This window comes from Taudactylus pleione, unplaced genomic scaffold, assembly GCF_031769625.1.
Source record: "Taudactylus pleione unplaced genomic scaffold, aTauple2 ptg000015l, whole genome shotgun sequence".
NCBI lineage: Eukaryota > Metazoa > Chordata > Amphibia > Anura > Myobatrachidae > Taudactylus > Taudactylus pleione.
Window position 1 is genome coordinate 12,027,869 of NW_028284417.1, and position 23,728 is coordinate 12,051,596.

Sequence of the window (23,728 nt, forward strand, 5' to 3'; positions counted from 1 at the left end):
CTGAAAGTCTGCAGTTAAAGCACATCCTGTTTGTTTCATTTCAAAGCCATTGTGATGGTGGATAGAGGCCAAAATATGAAAATTCTGTCAATGTCCCAATATTTAGGCACCTGACTGTATATCAATTCTGCACTAAAATTCCTAGGACCTCTATTAACAATGTTTTACAACTTATGACCAGTTCTAAGAAGCCTGACATCACCAACCTTACAAAAGGAAGTTACATTGTGAATTGTATTGTTGGTTATTTTACATAAATGCACATTATAGCATGTTTTCTGTGTATGCAGAATAAGGCAAATCTTGATGTGAGTCAGTGCAGCTTTGAGACAGCAGCATTGTTAGTATACTACATTAAACTAAATGGAAGATGAGAAAGCATAAACACACTGCATTAATAGGGTATATGTTGGCCCAAGCAATACATAGCTGTACTCCTTTTTGTTAAAAAAAAAAAGTATCTTAGTACAGAACAAAACGAGTTAAACAATTAAAAGGAACACCATTTATTTTTCAAACTTTAAAACAAAAAAAATAAAAAATAAAAACAAATAAAATAAAAAAAAACAGCAGATGGTCACAACAATTTAGTCATTTTCAAAACCACACAAACTTTAAGTACAAAAGCACCACTAATTATTGCTGTAGAAAATGGCATGGAAACATTAAAAGATGCACAGTAAAAAAACAAAACATTGCTGTATGCACAAGACTTTGTTTTCTTAAAAGCAATAAGATATGTAAAATAGCCTCAAGCACACTACTAATGCTATACTTTTTAGATTTTTAAAACTTGCAGACAAGGAGAAAAATCAAATCAGCAAAGCATGAATATGAACAGGAAAATGTTCATGTACATTATATATGTAAAAGTTAAACTACCATAGTCCTAAAAAAATTAGCCTTTACAAAATACTTGAGAAAAATATTTTTTTTCTTAAAGTTCTTCAAGAGGTACGTAAAATCAACGAAAGTTTTCCATGACCAGTTTATTCTTTGTCACCCACTGCTTCAGTTTTCTGTGCCTGTGTGATAAAACAGAGAAACAGGGTTATTTCCTATGGTGATGCTGCGACCTCAACCCCTAACATCTACTCAGGAGTTTACTGTAGAAAAAATAAAAAAAAAATTCTTCTGTAGATGTGAATATTTACATAAAAAAGGCCCTTTTCTATGCAAACTTCAGTTAAACTTGCTATGTTTTAATATTACAAACTCAGAAGCCTTACCTGGAAGTTTAGTTTCCACACAGAATAGCACCACACTACTAGCTTTCTATGCACTGCACACAAAAAAATGATCTACCATACCCTTAACTTTCACTGTTTCAATCTGCCCTTTTATTGACAGTGTGCTGGGCAGGGCACCTCTGGATGTGGAAACATTAACAGTTGAGCGAGAGATGCGAATCTGCAATATTATGGGCAATAAAAAGAAGCATTATGAACATGCAATCAATGGCTGTATGACTGTAAAATACACCACCACTGACTCATCTGTGAAATGTACCTCATCAATTCTATTTTCACCATTTTCAGATGGAGCAGTACCTTCCTTTCCAGCTTCTTGTTTTTCTTCCTTCTTCCCTTTAGCACCTTTGTTTGCCTTTGTTCCTGGCTCCTTCTTTAATAATAATAAAAAATAATATATATGTATATATTTTATACATACAGGGGGAGGAATCATTTTTATTTACATCAGTTTCTGGTTTAAAAAAAACCCAACAACTTTTTCAACCCTACTATTACGCAATTATAAAACCTCCTGATAACAAGTGTGTATTCAATTTATTTATGTTGTCTTAGTGGGAGATCCATGCTTGAGATACACCAATATCCCATGCAAGACAAAACTATTCTATTAAATTTAGATGGATCAATTTTTTACTGTCATTTTCTTTATAAACAAATCCAGTTGGCATTGCATATACTATTAAGAAGCAGATGTCTCTGATGACATACCACTAATTCTACCTCAGTAACTAAAGTACACATTCGATTTTGTGTATATCAAAAAAATTAAATGAGTACATTTCAGGATCAATTTTTCATAAATCGCTTTAAATATGTAAAAGTATATGTATTTTTGTCTGGTTTAGCCTTATAATGAATGCAATAAAAAAAAAGTATCTCAATAGGATACCTTTACACCTCTCACAAAATATATTAGGCTGATTAAATATGAAACTAATTCCCAGAGAGTCTAGAACAGTGAATGTAATATCATGCATTCCTAAACAGAGGACCAACTAAAAATTGCCATACAGCGTATGAAGGCGGCCAAAAATAGATGAGGGGCTGCATTTACACTTCAGCCACAATTGCTAGATAACATGTCTTTTTCATACCCCAATCAATAAGGAAATTGCAAATCAGTATATATTACTAAAAATAATAGGTTAACTGGCAGAGTCACAACTGAAGTTTAATTAGACGACTCAGATGTTAGCATTGTTCAGGACATCCCTAAATCAAGTTACTTAAGGAAAAAAAAAAAAAAAAAAAGGAAGGAAGGAAGAGACTACCTTGGCTGCAGCTTTTTTTGGTTTTGCTTCAGGTTTAGTAGGGGCAGGTTTCTAAAAATAAGAAAATAAATGTTAGTATAGACACACACAAAGAACACACAATTGAGTGAATAAAGTGTCAAATACTACCCTATCATAGGATCTTAAATACAGTAAGGTATTACTTTTTTTATACAATAGCCATATATTTTAAGTGGCTGGAGTGCTCAGTCAAAAATAAATATACTATATTATATACACATTCCACAAATAGGTGATATTTTGAAATAATGTTGACAGTACATAGATTCAATTATATAACTGGGTAAATACGTAATCATACATGCCTATAGCCTGAGACATTAATGGCTTCAGGATAATAGGTAGGTTTCATGTTTGTACTGCATGAAAACCACCTCCTGCACTCCACCAGAAAAAAAAAAAAAAAAAAAAAAAAGAATTGTCCTCACATACTTAAGCAGACCCCATACACGGTGCGATTTTTTTACACAATGTGCACAATCGTAACGATCAATTGTGCACATCGTGAGTTGTTTCTGTGTGTATACGATGCGCGTCCCCGCAGTCGTATAGTTGGATCGTAGCTCTTACTGCAAAACAGGAAAATCTACGATCTTTTGAGAACAATGTGATACACCTATGCATCTTATCCTTTGATCGTAACGATCAATCGTACACCATTTGACCACATCGTATGCAGAATGTCAAGGGCAACCGTACAACACATCTTACCAACTTTGAATCGCACAGTGTATGGGGGCCTTTACTTTTGCTCTTGTATGTGACAACAGAACATCAGTTCTCATGTTTGCATACAACTACAAACACATAGGTTTTGCAAATAAGACCAAATAAAAAAAAAATAAGAAAACCTCTCTGTGGACAATATAATTCACAATAGCAGCATTTTCTGAAGCAGATATTTAAGGTGCCTGCAATAACAATATCAAGGTAAAACGGATTTCAGATAAAATACTTACCGACGACAATCTTGCCGATCTTCTGGTTGGCTAAAAAAAAAAAAAAGTGAAATAGAATATTCTGTGAGCATTTATTATATACAATGCAGATAAGAGTCTTGAGACTAAAGAAATTGCATCTACAGGGGTTGGATTAAATTCCAGAACAGCACACACCTAGGAGTTGTAAGGGAAAACTCTCAATGTCGGCCCTACCGTACAAGTCCTAGCGCTCCCACTAGACTGTTTCAGTAGGGCACTGTGTCCTGTCCGATTTAAAACACTAAAATGCGCCCTGTCCTTATGGAGGCGCTCCAATGAAACAGCCTACTAGTGCAATCCCCACCCGCAAACAGGAGTGTAGCTCACACACAGGAAGTTGGGGAAAGTTGCGGTAAAACAATCAGGCGAGTGAATAGATGATGCTGAGCACACGCCATCTGTTTACCCTGCATGTGGAGCTTGGGGGCAGCACAGCATCTCCATGAGTGCTGTGCACACCCCCTATGGTGATGAAAAGGTGGCGCATCACTGCCACTTCCCTTTGTTTGAGCATCCTGGCACCTTTGTCGTTCACAAAGGTGTCCTTTTTGCTGCCAGCTGCCATTTTCCCCTTGCAACTGTATGGACACTACAACCGATGTATGCAGCCGCCGCGATGACCGGCAGCACATCGCGTTCAATTGAACCCTCCCATATAGTAGGTTTGGACAGTAGTGTTCACTCTAGGTCTGGCGACAGAGCTCCGAACCTAGAGTAAGGGGCACTTCTACGAGCGCCCGAAAAGGGGGCATGTTTTTATGACTCATCCCCTTTTCGTAACTCTTGGGGGCGTGCCCGGCACTCACAGACATGCCGGGCAGCCCCCAAGTGCTCGGCATCCATTCACCGGCGGTGACCACCGCTCTGCCATTTTCCCCATCCGCGGGACACTGTGGCCCGCGGGTGGACAGAACCCGCAGGCTGTTTCAGCGGGGCACCACACTGGAAGGCAGGGTGCTTTCTTCCCTTCAGAAATAGGGTAGGGCGCGGCACCCTGCTAGAACAGATTCCAGTAAAAGTACAGCCAACACATCCCTCCTACTAGTGGCTCCAATTTTGCTGAACTGCAAAGTAATTTCTCATTATGCCAACTGATGAATTTCCCTCCTGTTTTTAATGTGCCTACCAGACACAAATTTGTAGTTACCATTACTGTGTACAATTTTAAAAGAAGTGTTACACTTAGAATGCACACAAAACCCATTTTTTATTTCAAATTCTTTAAGGCTAATGCACAGGTTCTCAAATAGTCTTCAGAATACCAAACAGTGTATGTTTTCCAGGTCTACTCACAGAATCGCAAGTCAAATAATTTGCTCCACCAGCGAATATTTTAAAATATGTTGGTGTGTAATGAATACACACCTGTGCACCTGCTAGGTGACCTGTATGGGGTCCTGAGGACAGAGGGGGTCATTCAGACCCGTTCGCGAGCGGCAGTACGCTCGCAAGCGGGTCGATGTTCCCCACTGTTTTTGCGCACGACGGAGGGTGCTCTGTCGTGCGCATGCGCGAGACCCGGGGAACGACGGGCTTTCCATCGCTCCGGGTCTCGCACCAAAGGGGGCGTGCTGTCGATTGACAGCACACCCCCTTTGGTGGGCGTGCCTGAGAGACGGAGGCGTTCCCATGGGAACGCCTACCGTCTGAAACCGGCCCCACTGACATCACTAGTGATGTCAGTGGGAGTGATTTTGGCTCTGATAGAGCCAAAATCACTACAGGGCAGGGAGACCCTACCGCAGGGTCTCCGTCGCAAGTCCGATGGTCGCGATGGTCAAGACCATCGCGACCATCTTTTTGGCCGCTCGCATATGCTGTGGGTGGTCACCCACAGCTATACGAGCGGCCAGGAGGCCGCTCCATTTTCATGGAGGAGGGCCCTGATTCAGAGCAAGCGCTCTGGTCAGAGCGTTCAGCTCTGAATCAGGCCCAGAGTTTGAGAATCAGTGGGCTAATGCATAAGACAGCAGGCACCAACACATTGATGAATTGAAATTACACAATAAAATAGAAATACAGTAACATATGGGAGTAGCAACTGCTTAAGTTATTTTGCATAATCAATTATGTAACAAATTTTGGACTAATCAAATACGTGCAGACTACCTTAAATATGTTCATGTAAGAAAAACTGGAATGGGCTAGGTCAGTAGTTCCCAAACTGTGTTCCGAGACTAGTTTGGGGAATATTTAGCCATACTATACCACTGGTAGAGATTAATAGTCAGCTCTGGTCCAGTGAATATATAATACAGCAGACTCAATACAGTACTGAGAAAACAGAAGTTACACTTACCTCCTGTTTAGTTACTTTGCCAGCATCCTTGGCTTCAGCACCTTCTGGAGACTGTAATAGAAAATAAACCAAATATTTATAAACTTATCAGGGAATACATTAAAACAATGACCAGATTTACCTTACAAAAGAGAACAGAAACAATGCGCACACACCAGAAAGTTCACCAAGCAAAATATATAAGATAGTAAGCATAGTTTGAACAGTCTTCTCCTATGCTCTACTTTCCAAGTTTTTTGTGCTGAATGATGCAATGTCTCCCTCATAGGAGGCGCAATTAAGCAGATTGATAAACATTGCTCCACAATGAAATTGCAAAAACAATTAATTGATTAGATATAACCCTAAATTTTTTCAAGTAAACCATACTAACTACTTAAGAAACAAAGGGGGAGATTTATCATATTGTGGAGAGAAAGTTGCTCAAGATGGACCGATGATTAGTCAATTTTGCTCCCAATATAGTGAGCTGCACTCACTAAGTCGTTCATGTAGTTTTTGGTATGGTTCAGAAAATGAAGCGTGTACTGGACCTCAGCAGAGGTCTGCTTATTAATTATAACTCCCCTACGTAGACAAGACGATTTGGGATTGAAATAAACGATTATTGGGTAGTGTGTACGCCAGGGGTCTTCAACCTTGGCCCTCCAGCTGCTGTGGAACTACACATCCCAGCATGCACTGCCACCTTTTTGATATAATAGCATGCTAAGACTATGGCAGTGCATGCTGGGATGTGTAGTTCCACAGCAGCTGGAGGGCCAAGGTTGAAGACCCTGGTGTACGCTATATATCAGCAGTTTTTGTGATATTTTTGACTGGTAGGAATCAGTCAGAATCTAATAGTGTGTACCCAGTTTAACTCTGGCAACACCTCCCCTTGGCTCTTGACTACATCCCATCTAACTGCTATAGACACAAAACAAAGGGTAAATAACCCAAAATTCTGCATTAAATTCTGCCCGGAACAATTTGAAAAAAGTCTAGATACTTAGTAGTCATCTACTTTACTTAGTAGTCATCTACATTAATAAGTTTTTAAATAAAGTGCCAGGTTTTTAAACAACCTCACAAACCAAAGCAATATCTGTAAAATTGGAATCAAATTGTAGTTCGTAGTTGTGTTCTTAAAACGGAATCCTTAGCAACATATCATATAGCAGCAACAGTGTTGTTGCTATATATTAAGTAGACACTTTCAAAACACACATCCTGTTTTAAGCTTCCAGTTATTTCAGTAAACTGTTGCAGCCAACAATGATTTTAACGGAATATGCTTAAGCAACATCACCCATTAAAGAGCAACATGGTCACTGGGAAAAGAAAGTAGTTTACATTAAAATCATCAATATACTGAATAACAAAATATTGGAGGAAACCGAATATACTCAGTTTAAAAAGGTAAACAACTACACACATGAAATTTACGATAGCTACAATGTAACCCTCCTGTTAGTTGTGCACAGGTAACACATGGTCTCAAAGCATTGTTTAGGTATAGAATTTTACTCAAATGGCAAAAATAATTGACTTTAAAGAATTCCATGTCCCAGCAACTTTTTTTTTTTTGCTTGTGTCGAAAATGTTGCAGTCCTATGAAACAATGAAAAGAATATGGTGTACAACTAACAATTACACAAAGCTAGCTAGAAAAGCCTAGAGCTTAGTCTCCATTGTTTAAAGCGTAGTAAAAGAATATACCTGAACTACTTTAAATTTTCTAGTGAATGACGCTGTTAGATTATTTCAGTGGGAGGTTAAGCAGTGATCAGCAATCTGCTGAAATATAAAGATCATGTGGTCAAAACAGCAATATTTAAGGCTATGGGGTAGATTAACTAAGCAATGGATTTTCAAAACCCACAATTTTGCCGACTTTGCCCACAATATTTAAAAAGGCAAAGATAGTAAATGCTAACCCAGACTGGGTTTGCCATATATATTTTAGACTTTTATATCTAGCAGTCAAAAACTGCAAATATCAATTGGCTAATATCCCTAAATTATTATTAGTAAAGAAAAAAAAAAAAAAAAATTGATGAATTTTACCTGCTGAAGTACTACATAAAAATTAACATTGTTAGTGTAAATTTAAGCTAGCTTGGCCAGAACCAAAGAATTTCATGAAAGCTGCGGTTTAATGCAAAAAAACAACAACAAAAAAAAAAAAACACACAATATCGGTTCACCACTAAGGAATCACACTATATTTTTTCCTACTCAGAGCTCTCTGCAGTCAGCCACTGATTTCATACCAGAAGGCTTTAAAATTTGTGTGTGTGTGTATATATATCACATACACACACTCACACTAGTAAATAATATAAAAGGATAATGAAAATCCGTTAGCTGCTTAGTTTTGGAACAGGGATGGATAATGAAAAACAAAAAAAGATAAAAAAAAATATATATTATATATATATATATATATATATATATATATATATGGGGTTTAAACAAAATTAACAGTAAATAGAAAAAGAACTGCACTTCAGAGGGTTTCAGGGTTAAAAGGATGACAGATGTCCATCGGAGGTTCAAAGAGGCTGGTTAACAAAAGAGTTAGGTCTCAGCCCTTCTCAAGCACACGTGCCAGCAGCGGTTTTGCGCCAAGAGTAGTTTTCCAAATACAAATCAATCAGGACACAACAGATACCATAACTATACTAACTATTAAAACACCACCAGGTTAACATTAAAATGCTTAGATTGAAAGGCTTTGCCAACGAATCAGGCATATACATATTACTACATTATTGCACTTAAAATTGCTTTTCAGATTTATGAAATACAGCAATATTTAAAATATCACTTTTTAAATAGTCATTAAAATATTTGCTTATTTTTTTTCTTTTACTCACAAGCCTTTGTGGAAACACAATCTCAGACAAGTCACACGCCTATTAATGCTACATATGGATATATCTTGCCTCACATGGTCAAACTAACATGCAAAAGGTAACGCTAAGCTCAAAAGACAAAGATGGTCGCTCTATTCCACACACGCAAACTTTCCTGGAATGTGGGAACATGTCCTGCTCAGTCAGTGGAGTGGGGGCTGCATGGTACTGTAGGCCCAGCAGTGCCCAAACTGCTAAGTGTGACACGAGTCATGCGGGCTCCAGAAACATGGACGCCACAGCTCTCCCCTCTTTCCAGGAGCCGTCATTGAGCATGGCCAATAATGGATAGAAAATGGATGAGGACCTCACCCCCTACATACACGACCCGTAAAAACAGCTACTTTTTAGATATTTGTGCGGTATATGCACACTGTATGGAGAAGAAAAGGATTGGAGAAAATAATTGTGGTGACAGAAAAGGCGCGGTAGCCGGGGGGCCCCACATGCAGACAAAGCGGTGAGAGCGCATCGCAGCGGGGCCGCCTATAAAGGTGTGCTGGCATAAACCGAAACCTAATATGACCGGGATGAGCAGCCTCACCTTTCTTTTGGGCATTGTGGTCCGTGGATAAAGGCTCGGCCTCGCAGCTGGATGAGGAAGCTGATGGTTATCGTGCTGCTGTAAAGGAAGCGCAGTGACTGAAGCCTCACTGCCGCTTTCCGCACAACTACAGTCTCCCCCTCTCCACCTCCAATCCTGGCTCGTTCAGCAACGCGCTATTCTCATTGGAGGAAGGTAGTTTACAAATGTTATGGGCCACGCCCATCCACTGTGTAAGCCGCCCAAGACCGTGTCGTAAATGGGCACGGCACACACAACCATGACAGCGGTGATTTACTACAGCCACACCTCTCGCCGTGCTCCCACCTACCTTTTACAACGGACCTATAGAGAGATGGGAGCAGGCGAGGCTTCAGCAGTTGGAATGTGATGGAGTAGGCGTCGTTTGCAGACGTCAGGGTCTTGCCGTGGCGGTTGAGGTTCTCTCTAGCCGTTGAACGTGGCGCTAGCCCCGCCCCTCGGTGCAGTTGGCTGTTTATATTTGAATTGTGTGATGAGCGCGCTATTTTACTGTGGTGGTGACGGAACCGCCATTTTGCAGCTGAAAGAACGTAAGCGAGGAAGCTCTTTTTGTGCTGAATGCTCGTTCAAAATGACGGGTCATGATGGTTCGCCTACAGTCTCCATAGTACTGTTTATTGTGCATATGTATTGGGGAGTATGTGAAATATATGTTCTGTGGCATTCTTAGCTTATGTACATTTATGAAAACGAGTATTACAGAGAACAAACAGTATATTTGATGTTGGTTTTCCACTAACAGGCAGTATGTTTTGACTGCCAGATGGTATGATATCAATGATGATTGGGGTATATATATATATATATATATATATATATATATATATATATTATTCCCTTTGATTAGACAAAGATGGTAAGGGTTATAGAAATGGGTAAATAACACATCACAGTACATGACCTGTGAAATGCAATCCGTAGCTACATTTATAGGGGTCAATCTAATTAGGTATGAGTGGGGTCTTGCAAGATGTTCTCACCGCTAACTTGCACTAAAGGCCCCCATACATCAGAGATGGATTGCAGCAATCGTGCAATTTGCAATCGATTGTATATAAAAATCTGCAATGTATGGGCTTCACAGATTGCAACCAAAAAGTGATTGGAATTGTTTAATCAGATTGTCCAACATGTTGGATTTCACAGATTGATTGGGGCTGTAGATTGCTAGTGTATGGACATGATCAGCAGATTTGCAGACCGTTTCTAGCAAAATGATGGGTCTTTCAAGATTGCCAGATCTGTGTTTGCTGCAATCGATCTGCAAATCACTTAAATAGATCTGTAGTGTATGGGCGCAGATTGCTCGATTGGGAAATCCTAAGATCGGGCAATAAATCTTCAAATTGTTCAATTGTGGTTTTCAGATTGCTGATGTATGGGGGCCTTTAGAATTACATTTGCAATCCAATTTAAAACTCGCGTTGATTTTCTAAATTAAATTCACGTTTTTTTTTTCTGCGCACCCCCATGAGATTGAAATGGTAGGGACAATCTTTAATTCTATGGTAAAAATGTACAGACTTGCTTTAAAACCCCTTGGACACCCCCCCTTCCCCTGCCCTGATTACTAGCTAGGCAATTGGAAGTTTTCAATTAGCTTAACTGGTCCAATGATGCCATTATTGTTAAACAATGGCCTCATGTAGTAACAAAAACTTTTTCATTAGTTTAGGCACTCCAAATTTAATGAGGAGTTTTGTTTTTTTAATGAAAAATAAGTGCTTTTTATCGTGTATTTTTTTTTATATATATATATATATATATATTTTTGTTATAAATTTTGTTGCTTCACATTTTTTTCTCTTTTTCGTATTTTACATTTAAATTGCTTGTGTTCAAATGAAAAAAATTAGCTTTTTATAATTTTTTTTTTTTCCCTCCTTTTAAAAAAAAATGGACAAATCAGCCATTTGACACGGTTTAACCACTTAACTGACTAATTCTTTTTCCGAAAACCGCTCAAAAATTTGTCGGTTTCTTTTATGATTGAGTTAGGTCAAGAACATAATTTTAAACTTATCCATCACTATTTTATTTCAATTTTTTTTTTTTTTAACATAGTATACCATAAAAATAGCTATTTTTATGTTATACTGTAGTGATGGCCATTGACATCTGTACCATCGATAGTTCAACCATTGTTAGAAGCAATCAGTTGTTTAGCGATTGGTCGAGGAGATCTGTGTAAACCACAACTGCTGATGTTTCCTAAACATCGATTGAGGGTTGCCATCGATGGTGCAACATTGATGCCAGCAATGGCAAACTACTTGTTTCACAGTCAGACCATCGATGGTTTGCAAACCATCGATGGTCGGTTACCATCCGATATCAATATATATCGATACAGTATATATGTGCACATATCTATATATCTCTGCTGTTGCTTACACACACATATGCGCCTAATCAGCCGTGTGTGATTCGTTTATTCTGGAGTGCCGCCGTGTGGATTACACACATACACATAGATATAATATGTGTGTGTGTGATCCACACTGTAGCACTCCGTAATAAACTAATCACACACGGCTGATTAGGCGCATATGTGTATATATATGTGTGTGTGTGTATATATATTTTTATTATTGCCTGGCCCCTTATAAAAATGGGCGTTATGGGGAATGAGGAGGGGCGGCTGATGCTGGAGGGAGTGGCCGGTTATCTAGAACAGCGGCGGCTACCAGAGCCGCCGCTGCTGTCTCTACATGGCCAGTGATGACTATGTGATCACTGCCGGAGCGAGGACACACAGCACAGCGGCGGCTACCAGAGCCGCCGTCACTGCTGCTTCTACTCAGCCAGTGATTACTATGTGATCACTGTTTTGCTGGAGCCGCAGCGGGAGGGTGTCCCGCTGGCGGCCCGGCTATTTAGCAGCAGCGGCGGCTACCAGAGCCGCCGCTGCTGCTTCTACACAGTGATCACTGTGTCTTCCAGGAGCCGCAGCAGGAGGGTGTCCCGCTGGCGTCTCCGATACATAGCAGCAGCGGCGGCTTCTATACAGTGATCACACTGATCACTGTCTTCCCGGAGCCGCAGCGGGAGGGTGTCCCGCTGGCGGCTCCGATACATAGTATCAGCGGCGGCTACCAGTGCCGCGGCTGCTGCTTCTCATTGAAGGGAGTGGGGCCGGCCGGGCTGCTCGATCACAACTGGCCTCAGTGATCGGGGTCACAGCAGCAGCCGGGGCTACATGATCCCTGGCTGCTTCCTCTATTGAAGTGGCGCCGGGAGGGGGGTGCCGATTGTGCCTGATCACTGTGGCCAGCAGTGATCGGGAAACACAGGAGGGGGAGCCGCGGGTGTAGAGGGACCAGAAGGTCCCTCTGATATAGGCGGCAGTGGGAAGATTAGCTTCCCATAGCCGCCTAGTGGCCATTTCTGACTGGTCGTATCAGATACGACCATGTCAGGGAAAGCCCAGTCTGGTATGGTCGTATCTGATACGACCGTGCCAGGCAAGTGGTTAAAAAATCTCCAGTATTTTCCTTATGCCCAGTAACCGCCTTCTGTTTGATTCTGCTAACAATTTGTAACTTTTTTTGGTGTCCAGGATGGTCTCTTCACTTTTTCATGCACTTCTCGCATTTTTGTAAAAAAAAAAAATTTACGCCTAAATTTGAAAACCATGAATAGGCATTTTGAATTGGATCTCGCATTGCTTGGGAGGGTGCATTCGTGTGATGTTTGCAAGTTTCATAAAACAATTAGATTGACCCCATAATGGATGATCTGCACATAAGTTACAACCATTAGGAAATAGTTCTGCCAACCATGAAAGAATAACAAATGTCACAAAACAAACAAGGATAATATTGAAGATGGCGGAAATAACACTAGTACTGAAAAGGAACCAGTGTGCAGTGAGGCCCAGTCCAGTGTAATATTGTACATAAAATTAAAATGTTTAATTGTCCGAGATGAATTAGTGCTGACAAGCTAGGTACACACAATAAGATATATTGTCCAATATATCGTTCCAACATATGATTGGAATATGTTGTACTCATCTTATAGTGTGTATGTCCAATCTGTCATTCATCGCGTCGTCCCATCTGCTGTGCTGCACGACACGATGCGATGAACAATGTTGCGCACATTGTGTAGTGTGTACACACAACCGCATATAGGGCCTGTTTCAGAGATGTAAGCTAATGCAACTGCATTCTCACAGATCATGACACGCAGAGAGCTCTCATGCTGTGAAGGAGCTTGCAATAGCTAATATATGCACGCACATGAAACAGCGTTTAATGGTCAGACACGCCTGAATTTGCCTAGCCACTCCCTGTTACCTTCCCCAAACGCTGACTACTTGTCACTCACTTTGCGAATAGATTCTCTGTACAGATGTAATTGCAAAACAATCGCTGCGCAGTGCTGCTGACACACATGTGCAATGGCAAACAAACACTCGATCTGCGTTAAAATCTGCTTTGCATACAGCTCTGAATCAGGCCCATAGTGTACAGGAGAAATTAATTGGATACAATCCCCCTACATGATTAATCGTGCCGTCGTTTGGAAGATTGCATAGTGTGTACTTTCTATATTGTGTTCTGGGACTTTGGGAAATTGGGATGACCTTTGCATTGTTTGTTACATTGTATAGTGCCTACCCAGCTATAGGGCCCGATTCAGAGATGCATGCAAGGTCAATATCGGATACAGTGTAACTTTTTTTTTTTTTTTTTTTTCCTACTGCACACTGCGGTGATAGGTGGGATTTATTTGCAAAGTGATTGATGTAGTCAACATTTGGGGGAGGTAATGGGGGTGGCTAGGAAAACGCAGGCATGTTTGGACTTTTTTTTTTGGTGTGCTCTACTGAGTCTCCACAAATTCGTACGCAGCTGGAGAGGCCCTGGCGTCTTAGGTGAGACGCTTAATCTTAAACAGCATAGGGTTGCTCAGAGATTCAGCCTGCAACCGATGTTTCTTACGTATTTGCTTTTGTACATAAAGCGTGGATGTGAGACGCTGGATGTGGGCATCTCTGCACAAGACGACGATTGAGTCGTTAGCAAATTTCCGCAAGTCTTCTACGTACACAATCACAGCAGCGATGGGCATTGCATGGACCTCTGAATCAGGCCCTTAATCAGGAACTCTGTAGACAAAGCAAGGAGTAAACCTAAAGTGTGAATTACTTTAAAGAATCTCCTCCCAAGACAAGTGCTTTACAAGTAAGGAAGGATACAGTTAATTTTACGTCAAAAGGGGCTAATTGCACCAGGATGGCAGTTTTACATCTGTATGCCACAGAGACAGGCTGTGGGTTCATCTACTAACACATTGTGCCTCCCCTCCCCTCTGCATAAATTGATGCTAGCTATTTACAGTAAAGATGTCCTTTAAGACACAGTTGCCCATATAATGAATGTACTTCCTTTCTGAGAAATGTCACCTGACAGGAGACTGAGGAATTAAGGCAGAGTTTCCTAAACTTCGCCATTACAGTCCAGGTTTTAAGAATATACATGCTTGAGTCCAGATGGTTAAATCAAGTTGAATGAGGTACTAATTAAGTCACCTGCGCTCTATCATGGATATCCTTAAAACCTGGACTGTAAAGGTGGCGTTTGGGAAACTCTGGATAAAGGAAAGTTTACAAAAAGCTTGAGATCAGGGATTCCCAACTCAGTCCTCAAGGCACACTAACAGTCCTGGTTTTAGTGATATCAATGCTTGAGCACAGATGCTTAAATCAAAGTAACTGAGGTACTAATTAAGTCATCTGTGTTCAGGTATGGCTTTCCTTAAAACATGGCCTGTTATACCGCTTTTATACCTAAATTCCGGGTCTGACCCCGCGGTTGGAACAGGGTTCTAATCCAGATCAGAACCGGAATTTAGCCAGTGCCGACACAGGATATTCCTGTGTCGGCGCCGTTCACACCGGAGCCAGGTCTGCAGTGACCTGGGTCTCCCGGCGTGGAAGTGGACGCTTGGAGATTACATAATCTCCAAGCGCCACTGAAGCGGCGTGCTCCAGGTAATTGTGACCCGGATCGCACCGTTTACACTGCAGGGTTTCACGGGTCATTCCCGTGTTAAACCCTGCAAGCTACCTGGGTTGGATTTCCGGGTCACTCGACCCGGGAATCCAACTCTGTCCCCTTTTACACCAAGGTGCTACCCAGGTTAACCCTGCAATAACCTGGCTTTCTACTTCAGGGTCCATAGGGGGTCCACAGGGTTGACCTTGGGGTATAGCTGGATCTGGATCCACGGGCACCACGCAGTTAAAGCTTTGCTGCTCCCAGGATGCACTTGGGTCCGTCGTCCTCTATACCCCGCCCCTGAGCCACAGGCACCTCTGTTTTAGTTGGTGCCCGGCCGCAGTCGGGTCACCCTGGGCAGTGGGGCTGCATAAGCAGCCCCTAAGATTTATTTTTAAAAGAAGATTTTATTTATTTATTTTTTAATTCTTCAGAGCGGCAGCATCAGACTGTCCATCTGGACGTCCACGCTGCCGCTCCAACAGCCCCGCTGGCGCTGCGACGCCAGTACTGATCTGGGGATCGCAGCGGGACCCCAGAGTCAGTACTAGCGTGGCTCCAGGAGCTCCCACTGACTGCTGCCGGATTCTACGGGGCCAGGTAAGCCGCGTGCAGCGCTTTGCGCTGCGTGTGGGGATGAAATGCAGTCTTTAGCCGCCGGTCTCTGGGGACAGACCAACGGCGCTAGTAGCGGCGGCGGGCTCCCCCTGCATCAGGAATACCCCGCGTGACCGCTGGACCACCAGGGTGTAAGGTCCGGAAGGGAACCGGCATCCCTGGGGGTTAATTACTAGCCAGGGGAGGCAGCCTTCCCTGGTTTAGCGGCTCCTCCCCTCAGCCCAGCGTGCCTTCTCTCATGCGTGCTGGCGTCGCTGGGCTGTTCTCTCTCTCGGCCACTCAGAGCTCTCTGGCGGCCAACTTCTCAGGGCAGCAAAGCAGAACTCCCAGGCGGTATCAAGTGGACCGGTCCCCCTGCGTACCTCTCCCCTGCAAAGGACAGTGTTCGCAGCGCTATAGCCCTCCCAGACACTGAATCTGGGAGGTTGATTTTAGCTGAAGGTGCAGTGAGTATAACTTCCTGCATGGTATGTGACTTTTGCTAGTGCTGCTGTCTGTGCTTATTTCTACTTACTGTCGGCTTATACCTATCCCTTTCCTTCTCCTATGGCCTGCAGGTGCGTTGGGGAGGGGTGTTCTTTCTGTGTACCTCACTTATATAGATCTACGTATTTGTGAGGTCCGTCACATACAGTGGTGTGCTACACAGTTCCATATTGTGGGCTGTTTGGGAGTGTGCAGGTGTTATACGCCTTACCTCGTTTCGGTGATACTCTTTTATTGCAAAAGTTTTTGTGTCATGTCTGATGAGGAGAATGAGCGCTTCGTGGCTCCTGTGTTGTTTTCCTGCCGGCGCTGTTCGGCAGGGGTGGATTTGTCTCAGGACGCTCTGTGCGGACGGTGCCAGCTGGTACCTGGTCCCTCTAAAACCCCGGTGGCGCAGGATCCTCCTTGGGCGATGTTTACACAAGTGCTGGCGTCAATCGCGGACCGGCTTGCGGTCCCGCCTGCGGTCCCTTCTAGGGCGTTGCCCCAGCCTACCATCCCCCGTTCCCCGGGGGTTATGCATCTGGTGCAGTCTCCTCCCGGGTCTCAGACTGTGGATCCTTATGCGGGATTGCCTGTATACGTGCAGTCTCCCACGGTGACGCAGCAGTCAGTGGTACCCTTTCAGGGGTATCCTCAGACGGTACCCCCTCCCTGGGTGGATGTCCTCTCCAGCTCTGTTCAGAGCCTGGCGGCCTTGTCATTGGCTTTTCAGTCAATGTTGCACAGTGATTTGCCCCCAAAGGCGTCCAAGCGGCCCGCTCCGGCTTCACTGACGGCGCCGGATATCCAGAGAGCGTTGATAGGACAAATGAGGGATGCGGCTTCCTACATTGGGGAAGCATCGTTGGATGCAAGCTTGCTGACCTCTAGGGTGTCGGCGGCAGCTGTGTCGGCGTGTCGGTCCTTGTGGCTGCGGACTTGGAGAGCTGATGCAGACTCCAAAAAGGGCCTGAAGGCCTTACCTTTTAATGGAGAGTTGCTTTTTGGTCCAGACTTAGCCAGAGTATCCACTATTTTGTCCAAGTCTAAATCAGCCTTCCTCCCTTCAGCTTCTGCACCTACCAAAGTACGGAGCTCTGCTTTTCGGTCATTTCGGGTTAAGGGCAAGGCAAAAGGTCAGTCCTTCCCGAGACAGTCGGCGACCAAGGTGGCTTCTAAGCCCAAAAAGCAGGCCTGGAGTGCCAGACGCCCTTCTTCCAAGCAGGAGGATAAACCTTCTGCCTGATGGGACGGTCCTCCCTCTGGGGGACCCCAGAGTGGGAGGCCGACTTCTTCAATTTGCCCAGTGCTGGCACAATACCACCGCGGATGCCTGGGTGGTCTCCCAGGGGTACGCCCTGTCTTTTCGGCACATACCGCCCCACCAGTTTTTCTGCACGAGTCCTTCTCAGGACAAGACCAAGGCTTTACCGATTCAGGAGGCTATAGAGTCCTTGCTGAATGCAGGGGTCATTGTTCCCGTTCCTCAATCACAACGAGGGACGGGGTACTACTCTACTCTGTTTCTGGTGCAGAAACCCAATGGTTCTCATCGCCCTATCCTCAATTTGAAGTCTCTGAACAAATTCCTCAGAGTTCCCAAATTCAGGATGGAAATGTTACGTTCCATCATTATGGCGATGGAACCTGGGGATTACATGGTGTCCCTGGATATTCAGGACGCCTACCTCCATGTTCCGATAGCACCTTCGCACCAGCGGTATCTGAGGTTCGCTATCCTTCAACATCATTATCAGTTCCAGGCACTACCCTGTGGTCTCTCCACGGCACCGAGGATATTCACAAAGGTTATGGCAGTCATGGCCGCACATATTCGGAACCAGAATGTACGGCTGCTGCCGTATCTGGACAACCTCCTTTTGCTGGCGAGCTCCCCGGAGGTACTGCTTCAACATCTTCACCTGACGATCGCTTGCCTGCAAGCGCACGGGTGGTTGATAAATTGGAGAAAGTCCTCCCTGATTCCATCACAACGGATGGTTTATTTGGGAGCCCTGCTGGATTCTCGTCAGCAAAGGATCTTCCTGACTCCGGAGAAGGTCTCCTCCCTGCAGCTGCGGATACGCAGTTGCCGCCTGTCGGTCCATTCGGCTATGAGAGTTCTGGGGTTCATGGTGTCAACATTCGACATGGTGGAATTTGCCCAGTTCCATTCCCGGCACCTGCAGGGGCTGATTCTATTGGAATGGAACTGGTTACCTCACCGGATCCTCTCTCAGATGCTGGTGTTGTCTACGAAGGTTCGGCAGTCTTTTGCTTGGTGGCTTCAGACAGCTCATCTGGTCGAGGGGCGCCCCTTTTGGATCCCGGACTGGGTCCTGCTCACGACGGATGCCAGTCTCTGGGGTTGGGGGGCAGTGACCGGCTTGTTGTCACTTCAGGGTCATTGGTCTGCGGAAGAAGCTCTTCTCCCCATCAACATCCTGGAACTGCGGCCGTGTACAGGGCCCTGCAGTCGTCCGGCCCCGCTCTTCATGGAAGGGCGGTTCAGGTGCAGTCCGACAACGCCACCACGGTGGCCTATATCAACCACCAGGGAGGAACTCGCAGTCGGGCAGCGATGTCGGAGGTGTCTCGCATCCTTGCTTGGGCGGAGTGCCACATTCCTGCGATCTCGGCGGTCTTCATCCCCGGAGTCCTCAATTGGGAGGCGGACTTCCTCAGCCGTCACGACGTGCATCCCGGGGAATGGTCGCTTCACCCAGAGGTGTTTTCAGCTACTCTTGGACAGATGGGGGCTGCCGGAGCTGGACTTGATGGCTTCCCGTCACAATCACAAGTTGCCTGTTTGCGGGTCAAGGACAAGAGACGCAGGCGCATGTCTGGTGGACGCGCTGTCTGTGAAATAGACGTTTCACCTGGCGTATCGGTTTCCTCCGATATCCCTACTTCCTCGGGTCCTGCGGAAATTCAAGCAGGACGGCGGCACGCTCGTGCTGGTGTCTCCGGCGTGGCCCAGACGTCCTTGGTACTCCGATCTGAGGAGCCTCTCCATCGACACTCCGTACCTTCTTCCTCAGCGTCGGGACCTGTTGTCTCAAGGGCCCTCCCTTTACCCGGATCTGGGTCGGCTGTCTTTGACGGCGTGGCTCTTGAGACAGCCGTCTTGAGGTCTCGGGGTTTCTCCAGTTCGGTTATTGGTACCATGCTCAGGGCACGCAAGCCGGCTTCCGCACGGATTTACCACAGGGTGTGGTGCACTTACTTTCAGTGGTGTGAGTCCAGAAGCTATGATCTTCAGGTGTTCCGAGTTTCTAGAATCTTGGAATTTCTTCAATCAGGTTTGGACCTCGGCTTACGCCTTGCCTCTCTGAAGGTTCATGTGTCCGCTTTGTCCGTGTGGTTCCAATGACTGATTGCTACACTGCCAGATGTTCACACCTTTTTCCAAGGTGTTCTCAGGATCCAGCCTCCCTTCGTGCCTCCTGTGGCTCCTTGGGACTTGGCGGTGGTGCTACGGGTCCTGCAGGGTGCTCCTTTTGAGTCAGTGGAACTCAAGTGGTTGACATTTAAGACAGTTTTTTTTTCTCCTGGCAATTGCTTCTGCCTGGAGGGTGTCAGAATTGGGGGTGCTTTCCTGTCGCCCTCCTTTTCTGATTTTTCACCAGGACAGAGCGGTGCTTCGCACTCGTCCTGAGTTTTTACCTAAAGTGGTTTCGAAGTTCCACATCAATCAGGAACTTGTTGTGCCAGCTCTTCAGTCACCTGATCTTTCAGCTGGTGAGGCTTCCTTAGATGTAGTCCGGGCACTTAGAATCTATGTGGACCGGACTGCTTCGGTTAGGTAGTCTGATTCGTTGTTTGTCCTCTTTTTGGTTTTCACAAGAGGGGTTGGCATGCCAACAAGCAAACGTTAGCCCGTTGGCTTTGTTCCGTTATTTGTGAAGCTTATGCGCAGGAGGGTTTACCTGTGCCGGCCTCTGTTAAGGCTCATTCCACTCGTTCTGTGGGTCCCTCTTGGGCTGCTAGGCGTGGCGCCTCTGCTGTTCAGCTGTGTAAGGCGGCCACTTGGTCCTCAATTCAGACGTTTTTGAGGTTTTATGCGTTTGACACCTTCGCCTCTCAGGATGCATCCTTTTGGCTGCTTACCAACTGAGGTGCCTGTGACTCGGGGGCGGGGTATAGAGTAGGACGGACCCAAGTGCATCCTGGGAGCAGAAAAGCTTTAACTGCGTGGTGCCCGTGGATCCAGATCCAGCTATACCCCAAGGTCAACCCTGTGGACCCTATGGACTTTGTAGAAACAGAGATAACAAAGGTAAGTTCTTACCATATCTCTTGTTTTTAGCTCTGGTGTAAAAGGGGTATGTGTGCCTTGAGGACTGTGGTTGGGAACCCCTGGTTTAGATAAATGATTTACTCAGTGTAGACCTGGTCTAACTGGGAACTCTGGGCCTGATTCAGATGTGGACGCAATGCACACATTGTACACATGTACGATGTGGACGCAATGCTGCAGTTCTGCGATGATCAGTCTTTGCCTCAATGCGCACACGTGGTGATTGAATTGAGATGAAATGTAACTATAGTTTTAGTGAGGATTTATTCGCAAGCGATTAACTGAGGCCATTTTGTGGGAGGTAACTGAGTGGCGGCAAAAACACTGACGTGTCTTGGCCGTTTTCGGGGCATGTATCTGCCTACATCTGCATTACTATATTCAGGAAATATGGCACCAGTGTCTCAGTTCCCGCGGCCATTCTGCGTGACCAAAGGATTACTCAGATGGTCGATTATCGGAAGATCTGCATCCACTGTTGCTCATAACGGATCCATTGCAAGTTTACAAGAGTTGGATACTGGACTGTAACCTTATGAATTGTGGGTGAGGGAAATACTAACCGAATAACTAATTAGTGTAAAGTTGCACCATTATGTACTTAATATACAGGCTCATGGTAATTACCCTTTTTCAATGCCTGGTGGCAGTTACCAGGGTTAGGGGGCATTTAATTGTTTATGGATGTTTAGCTCCTGTCTAAAGCGATTTAATTGTTTTGGGCGACCAGCTACTAGGCTACACTTATTGCTGATTTCTGCTCGCACTTCATTTAGGGCAGGGATGGGGAAACTCAGGACTGGGGGCTGTATAAGGCCAGCGGAATCATTTTTGGTCTGGCCCCCTGAGCTTTTTTCTGCTAGCCTCATCTGGCTAGCAGGGTGCTAGAATGGCACACCGCAGCCAGAATCTATGCAGCAGTGCCGCCTGGAGCCTCTTTAGGATGCTTCAGACTGTCACACCGCTGCCCTTATAGCTACCTGGAGCATCCTCAGGATGGTCCGGCCATTGCAGTATTCACTGATGATTGTGGCCCTATGCCTGAGTGACGTCACACAGAGGGACGTGGTCTGCACCAGGCCCGCAAATGTTATATATATGAAAATGGCCCTCGGCAGAAAAAGTTTCCCCACCCCTGATTTAGGGCTTTAGAGCCTGTCGCAAGTGATGGGCATGCCTTAACCTAGAGGAGATTTAGGAGAGGAGAGGGCCCACGTGCAGGGTCTGTGCCGGCCCCCAGTAGACTCTGGCTTTGTGTTGGAGTCTACTGCACAAACGTCTCTGGGATTATGGCGGCCGTGCCACATTTCCGGAGGCTTCCCTAATGTGCATACACAAACACTGGGATAATGGGCACCGCACCAAGGGCCTGAGACTTGAGGGCGGTACACACCAGACTATATTTAGTGTGTACCGACCTCTTAAGCGACGGAACCTGGTGGGGTACCAGCATTGGCAAGTGCATAGATACTTGCCGATGCCGGAAGCGACGGCGGGGGCCGTGCTGCATTCGGCAGCTTGGGCCTCGTTAACTATTACGTCCGTCGGACGGTTGATGTCGCTGAAGTTACGTGGCAGCGTGCATAGTCAGTGACATAGTGCGTAGACGATGTGCCAGGTAAGTTGTTCGATCCGGCCGGATCGGATGAGATCGTCTAGTGTGTACCCGGCATTACGCTAATGCAATCGCATACTCACGGATCGCAGTTGCTGAGATATGCTAATGCCTTACAAAGCATAGCCGAGCAGTCACGCAGCATGCAAGTCAAGTCTGACCAACCTCTACCACCGCAGCACTCCTGACATGCAGAGAGCTCTAATACTCTGAAGGCGATTGCAATGTTATGCACACCCATGAAACAGCATTTAAATGGTCAGACATGACTGCGTTTTTCTAACCACCCCGTTACCTCCCCCCAAACGCTGACTACCTGTCACTTTGTGAGTGGTTCCTGTGTGCGAGAGTAATCACAATGCAATTGTTATGCATGCACAATAGCAAACACTCGCTTCAAAAATATCGGCATTTCGTCCATCTCTGAATTAGGCCCCATTTTTCCAGTGATTTTTGCTGTTTTGCAGTGCCGGTCGACGCAGGACTCCGGAGAGGTAAGTATAATTATGGCTGGGTGCGTGATGTGTGGTTTGGTCTCTCCTGTAACCAGGGGCCTGTATGCACTGCACACCCATTATAGATACACCATTGCATCTAACATCTGCAATACCCTTATCCCCATCGACTCTGAGACAAGGGGGGAAAGAACTGAGCTAACTGGAGAAAGCCCATGGTGAGGGACCACCCTCACAATGCTGATCTCTCCTAATGTATCGGACTGCAGAACACAGAATATGTGTAGATATTATGAATTCCATTCATTGTGTACAATAAGAGAAGGCACAGGGTGTAGTGTTCCCTCTAGCTCCGGCGGCAGGCAGGGCGCCGGAGCTAGAGAGGGCATGCGCACGCGACCGAGAAGGGGGCGTGGCCATCGGAAAAGGGGCGTGTCTATAAGACGCGTCCCCTTTTGGTCACTCTTGGGGGCGTGCCCGGCACTTACGGACACGCCGGGCAGCCCCCAAGCCCTGCAGACAGGGAGAATAGATGCCGGGCGCATGCGCCCGGCGTCTATTCTCCGGCGGTGACCGGGTCACCGCGGGTGAGAACTGCTCCCGCAGGCTGTTAGGGCAGGGCGCTTTTTGCCCTCCTCCTGGAGGGCAGGGTGCTTTTTGCCCTCCAGAAGGAGGGCAGGGTGCCGCGCCCCGCTAAAACAGCCTAGCGGGAACGCTAGGGTGCATTTCCATATAAAAAACGCAATACTTAGCCATGCCACTGAGGCAATTCCAGGACTTGGTGCAGCTGCTCCTTATGGGCTCTGCAAAATCAGAAGCTGTAGCCTAAAGCAGTGGTGTATGTGTAATGGGTGCAGTGGGGGGTTTAGAGAGGAGGAAACCCGTTTGCACCCTCCTTTCCAGCAGCACAGTTGACTCTGACTTTGTGTCAGTCTACTGCGCATGCACAAATCA

The 23,728-nt window shown here is 45.3% G+C and overlaps 1 protein-coding gene across 2 annotated transcripts; it reads right to left on the reverse strand.

Moving 5' to 3' along the window:
- Positions 1–490: 490 nt before the first annotated feature.
- On the reverse strand, positions 491–9,448 carry HMGN3 (high mobility group nucleosomal binding domain 3). Of its 2 annotated transcripts, XM_088470536.1 has the most exons (7): positions 9,269–9,448; positions 5,825–5,875; positions 3,505–3,534; positions 2,525–2,575; positions 1,510–1,623; positions 1,311–1,410; positions 491–1,025 (listed from the first exon to the last, which is right to left on the reverse strand). In XM_088470536.1, exons 1-7 carry the CDS (start codon positions 9,281–9,283, stop codon positions 1,012–1,014), a joined length of 375 nt encoding a protein of 124 aa, XP_088326662.1. In that variant the 5' UTR covers positions 9,284–9,448; the 3' UTR covers positions 491–1,011. The 2 variants fall into 2 exon arrangements, with proteins under 2 accessions (XP_088326662.1, XP_088326661.1); XM_088470535.1 differs by lacking the exon at positions 491–1,025 and having other exon boundaries at positions 1,032–1,410; positions 9,269–9,409.
- Positions 9,449–23,728: the final 14,280 nt, after the last annotated feature.

Excerpts from the sequence above, each read along its gene's own strand:
- HMGN3 (XM_088470535.1), bottom strand. Across the intron at positions 2,576-3,504 it reads GATCGGCAAGATTGTCGTCG|AAACCTGCCCCTACTAAACC; the intron begins GTAAGTATTTTA and ends TCTTATTTTTAG. Across the intron at positions 1,624-2,524 it reads CAAAAAAAGCTGCAGCCAAG|AAGGAGCCAGGAACAAAGGC; the intron begins GTAGTCTCTTCC and ends TTATTATTAAAG.